The sequence below is a fragment of the Echinops telfairi genome, unplaced genomic scaffold, assembly GCF_000313985.2.
Source record: "Echinops telfairi isolate 266 unplaced genomic scaffold, ASM31398v2 ScPeMD7_7459;HRSCAF=8497, whole genome shotgun sequence".
NCBI lineage: Eukaryota > Metazoa > Chordata > Mammalia > Afrosoricida > Tenrecidae > Echinops > Echinops telfairi.
In genome coordinates this window covers 730,612-737,948 of record NW_022111359.1, presented here as the reverse complement: position 1 = coordinate 737,948, position 7,337 = coordinate 730,612, and the positions used below count along the sequence as shown (strand labels likewise).

At 58.0% G+C, this 7,337-nt stretch overlaps 1 protein-coding gene across 1 annotated transcript in view; it reads left to right on the top strand.

The window, feature by feature from the left end:
- The window catches only part of PALM (paralemmin), a 25,648-nt gene that overhangs the window by 9,229 nt on the left and 9,082 nt on the right, over nucleotides 1-7,337 (top strand). Inside the window, exons 5-6 of the mRNA XM_045300030.1 lie at nucleotides 1,593-1,749; nucleotides 2,021-2,042. Coding sequence (XP_045155965.1) covers nucleotides 1,593-1,749; nucleotides 2,021-2,042 — 179 coding nt within the window. The remainder of the gene's footprint in view (nucleotides 1-1,592; nucleotides 1,750-2,020; nucleotides 2,043-7,337) is intronic.

Genomic DNA, 7,337 nt, shown 5'->3' with positions numbered 1-7,337 from the left:
AGGAGGTCACCCTGTCCAGGGGGGCAGGATGCACTCCCCACCGGGCACTCCCAGAGGCAGGGGCTGAGGCAGAGACTGCCCAGCAGACCCCGGGCCCAGGCCAGTCTTAGGCGCCTTGGGTTTGGCTTGGGGGTTGTAGAGGCTCCAGCTGGGCTCCCCCTGAAGTTGGAGGCAGAGGGTGGAGGACTGCCCTTCACTGTTTCAGCCACAGACAGAGCCAGGTGGGTCTCAGACTCTCTGAGTTTACTCTGAAGGGAGAGGCAGGGGGCACCCGGGGAGTTGGGGCGGGGGTTGGCCACCGCCTCCAGACGCCTGCAGAATTCCAGGGAGAGTCAAGCAGGCCACAAGCCCCTCCAGACCCCTGGTCCCCGATGCCCCCTGCTCCGTTGCTTATCCATCTGCATGGGGTGTGTGCGTGTATGCCTTAGCCGCCCCCGGAGTCTGAACCTTCTTCCTGGTTGCTCTTAGGAGTGTTTGCTGCAAGGGAGGCGGGTGCTACATTTTGGATTTGCTACAGATTGAATCTTAACCGATGAGATGTGATAGTCTTGTATTTCATTCACATCAGGCTCTCTCTTTTCTCCTCTATCACATCTATGGCCCCGGGGAAACATGTCCCAGGGATACGGGTCAGGGTAGGGATAGGGATAGGGGCCTTTCGCGGGCTTTGGGATATATGGAATCTCACCTCCTATCTCAGTTTCCCCACCTGGACACAGGGAGGCAAGAAGCCCTTTGAGCACCTGAATTCCAGCAGACAGGACGTGCCCTGGATACTGGCCGTGGGGAGGGGGCCGGTCTGCAGAGAGATGGACAGCCAGACCCTGTCCAGACTGAGCCACCCAGCCTCTCCTGGACCCCACGTGGTCCATTCTGACTCATAGGGACCCTGCACAGGGCCTCTGAGGCAGTGGGTCTTTGCGGGAGCGGCTGTGAGCAGCCCAGCGCCTGACCGGCTCCGGGGCTCCTTGGGTGGGTTCAAAGTCAGTGGGGCATACTGGCTGTTGGGGATCATTGCTGCCTGAGGCACCTTCTACAGGCAGGCCTCCAGCTGGCTACAACCACGAGTGCAGCCCCGGGAAGGGCCTGGCTTCCCCACCCCATGTCCAGCCTGCATCCTGGACCCATGCTTCCGGGGGGTACCTTCCGGATGCCCCCGCCGCCCCGTCCGTGTGTCTGCCCTGGAGGGGTCGTGGCTGCTGGATACCGAGTACCCCTGACCCTCAGCGTGGCAGAGCCGGCCAGGGTGGTGTGCACTGGTTCCTGTGCATTCCTATCTTGGAGCACTCGGAATGTGACTCTCTTCCCCCGGTTTTCCTGGAATGGGGAGGGCAGTTTCCTGTAAAAGTGAGGGCCTTCCAGGGGTATCAGGGAGTGTCTAACGAGGCTGGACAGGCCATGGGCAGGGGCATGATGCAGAGCATCCAGATCCTGGCCCTGCTCCCTGCTGGCTGGACCAGCCCACCATTCTGTGCCTCAGTTTCCCCACTGTGGATGGGCATGCTGTGATCGTGGAGAACAAGACTGGAGCACCCAGGAGGTGCCTGGGACCCCGGTATGTGCTCAGTCTGTGTGCCGCCCCCTCCTCGCAGGCTGGAGAAGGAGATCGAGGTGCTGGAGAATGGAGAGGGGGTGGTCCCCCTCACCAAGGAGAATGCAATGACTGCGGCCCCCAGCCCGGCCCGGGCCCCTGCCCCCAGCCCAGCCAAGGAGGAGCAGAAGGCAGAGGTGGTGCTGAACTCGAAGCAGGTACATGTCTGAGGGCGCTGGGGAGCCACAGCAGGATCTTGAGCAGGTGGGGACACTCTGCAGGTGCTGCCCAGCAGTAGGCTTGGACAGGGAGCTGGGCCAGCCCGTGAAGGGTAGGCAGAAGGGGAGAGGACGGGAGAGGGGAGACAGGTATTCTCTGGGCTCCTGTCCCCAGGACCCCTTCCGTGATGCCTTCCAAAGATGGGGATCCTGGTGGGTGGGAGAAGAGCTGGCCTCTGGTGCCACTAACCTCTGCCCTCCTTTCTTGCAGACTCCTGTGGGCACGCCCAAAGGTAAGGGTCCCCGAGGGAATGGCGGTGGTGCTGTGGGCAGGACCTCGGCGCCCTCTGGTGGCCAGACAGGGTGGTGGTGGTGGTGGTGATGGCAGCTGGCTTCTGTTGGGTCTGTTCTGACTCTCCGCGACCCCGATGTACAGCTGTGGTGTGTTCGAGCCCGTTGATGCCGCCACGGTGTCCGTCCATTTCGTCCGTCCGTCAAGGGCCTTGCTCTCTGTTGCTGGCCCTCCCCTTTACCAAGCACGATGTCCTTCTCCAGGGACTGGTCTCTCCTGAGCACACGTCCAAAGTGCGTGAGCCGTCTCACCATCCTCGCCTCCAAGGAGCACTCTGGCTACGTTTAATGCAAGAGTTACTTGCCCGTTGGGTAGTCCACGGTAGAGTCAGTACTCCACGCCAGCACCACGATTCAAATGCACGTGTTGTTTGGTCTGCCTTGCTCATTTCCCCGCTTTCAAATGCACGGTGGAACTCGCTGCCATCGAGTCCATGCTGACTCACAGTGACCCTGCGGGACAGGGTAGAACTGTCCCGGTGGGTGTCCAAGACCCTCACTCCTACAGGGGAGTAGAAAGCCCGTCTTTCTCCCTCGGAGCGGCTGGTGGTTTTGAACTGCTGACCTTGTGGATTGCAGTTCAGCGTGTCACCCCTGTGCTCCCAGGGCTCCTGGAAGGCGTGTGAGGTGATTGAAATGACGTGGTGTGGGTCAGGCTCACCTTAGTCCTCAGAGTGACCGCCTTGCCCTTCAATGCTTTAAAGAGGTCTCAGGCGGCAGCCTTGCCCAACAGAACCCCAAACCCCCTGGGTCTCCTGGCTGGTGCGTCCGTGAGTCTTGGTTGTGGATCCCAGCAACATGGGGTCCTGAATGCAGCGGCTTTTCTTCATGTATTGCGATGCCCTGTGGGGGGGTCCCCTTCCAACAGTGTTGCTGCTTTGTGCAGCTTTGATCCTCTTCAGCTGGGTTGTGTCCTCTGCCAACCTCAGGTTGCTCATAACCTTCTCCCCGCCTAATGCCACCCTCTTCTTCACACAAGGCAGCTTCTCTGAGGATTTGCTCAGCCTACAGACTGAACTAGTACGGTGAGAGGATACCAGCCTGACACCCACCTTTCCTGATTTCAAGCCATGCAGCATCCCCCTGCTCTGTTCACACAACTGCCTCTTGATCCACGTGCGAGTTCCGTACTAGCACAGTGGAGTGTTCCGGAATCCCCGTTCTCCTCAGGGCGGTCCACCGCTCCTTATGGTCCTCACAGCCGAGTGTCTTTGCACAGTCAGTGAAACGCGAGCCAGCATCGTCCTGGTCTTCTCTGCGTTGAGCCGAGATCCGTCTGACCTCAGCCATGGTGTCCCTGGGCCCACGTCCTTTCTGAATCCGGCCTGAATCTATGAAAGCTCCTTGTCAATGTTCTGCCACCACTGGTTGTGGGGGACACCAGCCCCCACAACTATACCACGGGTCCGATAGGTGCAATTGTGCGGTTAAGCTATATAAAGATCATAGTAAAGTCATAGAAGATAGGAGAGTGGAATAAAGGAGTCGGGGACACATTTCATGGTAGCATCCTCACCTCAGCTCTTCTTGGTGGTCCACGTGGAGGTAGGAGACAGGGCAGCAGAGAGCTCTGTGATTTATTTATTTATATATATTTGGGGGCATGCAAGCCCCCTGATCACAGATAACGACCTGTGTCATGGGGAGGGCTGTAACTTGGGCAGTACAAGCAATAGGAGGGCGATGATGTAGGAGTGTACACGCAATAGTAAAGGGAGGGAATCGGGGTGCATGTGTGGCAAGGTGGGCGGGCCCTAGACTCAATATAGTCCCCTACCCTTAGTCATCCTTGAGTGGTCCCGACCTCGCCTTTGGGCACTCCTTCAAGGGAACAATCACTATCCTTATCAGAAGGGAGTGGGCCCTACTTAGGGTGGGTCAGACTATGCAGTCTGATTGCTCTAGATGGCTGACAGCCCTGAGGGAGAATAACCTCTGACCTACTTCCGTTGACCTCCTAGTGTACAGTCATTGGACATGTGTAGCAAGCAGCGTCTTGGCTTTGGCTTCCATTTGGGGGAGACAACTTGAGAGAAATCTTTCTGTATCCCACAACCGTTGTTGGATGATCTTCAGCGAAATTTTACTTGCAGGTGGCGTCAGTGGTGCTGTTCTGTAGGTGGAGCAGTCTCTGGGGTCACCTCTCTTTGGGACGGGAACAAACAGGGATCTCTTCCAGGAATTTGGCCAAATCGCTGTCTCCCGACGCGCCTGGCACAGACGAGCGAGCGCTTCCGGCGCTTCCTCAGCTGGTGGGAACATTTCAGTGGTGTCCCATGAGTCCTGGAGCCGTGCTTTGGGCTCATGCTTCCTGTGCACTTTGGACGTCTTCCTTCAGCACCATCGGGTCTTGCTCCTGTGCCGCCTCCTGAGACGGTGGAGCACCGACTGGTCCTTTCTGGTGCAGTGACTCCGTGTATTCTTTCCGTCTTCTCTCGATGCTTCCTGCGCTGTGACATGCTTTGCCCATAAATACCGCCACTCGAGGCTTGAGTTTTTCCTTCAGCCCCTCCAGGCTGCGCTGGGCCCAGCATGCACCTCCTCTTGGTTTTCTGACTTCCAGTCCCTGCACATTTCACGGTCACATTTCCCTTTGTCTCCCCGAGCGGCCCTCTGGATGTTCTGTTCAGCTCCGTGACTTTGCCCTTTTTTCGCTGGGCTTTGGCCAACCTGTGAGTAAGAACAGGTTCCATTGTCTTCTGAGATCCACCTTGACCGCGCGCTCCTTTCCTGTCTGTTTCATGACCTGTTGCTCTCTTCACCAAGGACGGTCTCTTTTTTTTATTGGTGATCCAAGTGAGTTTTGTTTATAAAGGATAGAAGCAGTTTCAGGCATTCAGTAAACTGAACATAAGCCAGAGGCGGGAGGAGAGAGCGCGAGAGAGTACGGCCCTGCTGCACAGAACTGTGTAGGAGCCGCCTGGAGAGAGTCGACGGTCTCTATAAAATAACTTTTCCCTCCATATTTTATTGTGAGTATGTGTATCTAGTTCAATCACTTTATTGGGGGCTCATACAGCTCTTATCACAATCCATCCATCCATTGTGTCAAGCACATGCGTACATTTGTTGCCATCGTCATTCTCAAAACATTTTCTTAAGAAAAAACCAAAAACCACATTTTCTTTCTACTTGAGCCCTTGATATCAGCTCCTCATTTTTTCCCCTTCCTGCCTTCTCCCTCCCTCCCTCGTAAACCCTTGATACTTTATAAACTATTATTATTGTCACGTCTTACACTCACTGCTGTCTCCCTTCACCCACTTTTCTGTTGTCCGTCCCTCTGGGAGGGGGCTATAGGTAGATCATTGTGATCGGTTCCCCCTTTCTCCTCTCACCTTCCCCGTGACCCTCCTGGTATGGCTACTCTCAATATTGGTCCTGAGGGGTTTGTCTGTCCTGGACTCCCTGTGTTTCCAGCTCTTGTCTGTACCCATGAGAGGGCGGTCTGGATGTCCTGCCATAGCTCATCAGGCCTCTGTCGCTAGTGTCCAGTGCACCACATCTGTTCACAAAGTTCAGGCTGCAGGCACACAAGGCTGGACTCTGGTCCCCGGGACTCGTCTGAATTTCCCCGCCACCCCCCTCCGGCTTCAGCTGAGCTTACATCTGAGCAGGGGACGGTGTGTTCCCGATCGGCCCTGGCCTTGCTCTGATGGAGGTGACACCCCCGGGTCCCCCCCGTGTGGGCGGAGGCCTCAGATGGCACCTGTGGGGATCACAGGAACTAAGGCAAACATCAGGCCTCCACGCTTAGGCCACACGACCACCCACCCACCTCTTTCGAGTGTAGACAAGCCAGGGTGCTCCTCTGGGGATGAAGGGGTGCTGGCCCACGCCATGGTGTTTCTGGTCGCCCGGCTGCGCGTGGAGCTGGGCACCGGCTGCAGAAGAGGAAGAAGCAGCGCATTTGAACAATGGCGCTGGCGAAAGGGACTGAAGGTACCACGGCCGGCCGGAAGAGCAAGCCGATCCATCTCAGAGCGCTGGTGGCGCTCCTCAGAGGCAAGGACGGCTGGACTTCACCTCACGGTCCCTGGGCGAGTCGTCCGGTACGGCCAGTCCCTGGGGAAGGGCATTGTGCTTGGTACCGTAGAACACAAATGAACTCCACTGCCATGGAGGGGCCCAAGAGGACAGGGCAGCCCTGCCCCTGTGGGTTTCAGAGTCTGACTCTCTGTAGGAGTTGAGAGCCTCCTTTTTCTTCCACGGAGCAGCTGGTGGTTTCGAACTGTTGACCGTGCCACTAGCAGCTTGGCGCGTGCCCGCTACGCCGCAGGTGGTCCTTGGCCAAGCTGGTCAGCAGACTCAGAAGGCCTCCCAAAGAGACAGTGACTGGGTGGCTGCATCTGTGGGCTCTAACAGGGACCATGCAGGGCTGGGCGGCTCCACTCAGAGCGCAGGGGAGGCCCCTGAGAGCAGTAACGTGCCCGGTGGAGAGTGAGTTACCCCTGTTGCGTGTGAATAAGTCACAATAAGTGACAACGTTGCCCCTCACCATTCCCGGATAAAGGGGCCCTCCAGATGTGGAAACTGAGCAGGGGGAGCATGTCTCCTGCCGAGGTCCCAACTCCTGACCTTCGTCCTGAGCCCCTGATCTACCCTCCCTCCTGGCCTCAAACACCACCCCCCCAAAAAAAACTTAAAAGCGGGGCTGGGGGCTTCACAGCAGGGGGCTGTGAAGTTAAGCCCCAGCTTTAGAATGGGCCAGCGTAGCTTGCGGCTCAGGGATGCTGGTGGGGGCAGGAAACCTCGGGGTTCTGCCTCCGGCCAGGAGCTCAGATCTGCTGTCTTGGGGCTCAGGACACAGCGGGCAGAGAGTGGTCGGAGCCAGACAGAGCACCCCACGGATGACCTCACAACCCAGTGTACACCCCAAGCCTGATCCCGGTCACAAGGAGGCTGAGCGCATTTTTGAAAACAGAGCCCACAGACCCACAGTTCTGGCCCGTGCCACCACCCGACTTACAGCTGGGCGGAGGGGCGGAGGGGTCGGGCCCTCCCCTGGGTGGACGCGGCAGTGACGTCTCCATGGTGGAGACGTAGGATGCCAGGGCCCATATTTAAATGCCCACTGCATTTCCACCCAGCAGGGCCGGGGCTGGGCGGGCGTGGGCCGCGAGGGCCTGGCCCTGAGCTGTCACCCACGGCGAGTGCCCCCAGGCGGTTTGGGGTCCCACACGCACGAAGGGAGGGGGACCCCATGCAGCCTCTGTGTTGGGGCAGCCCCAGGCGGG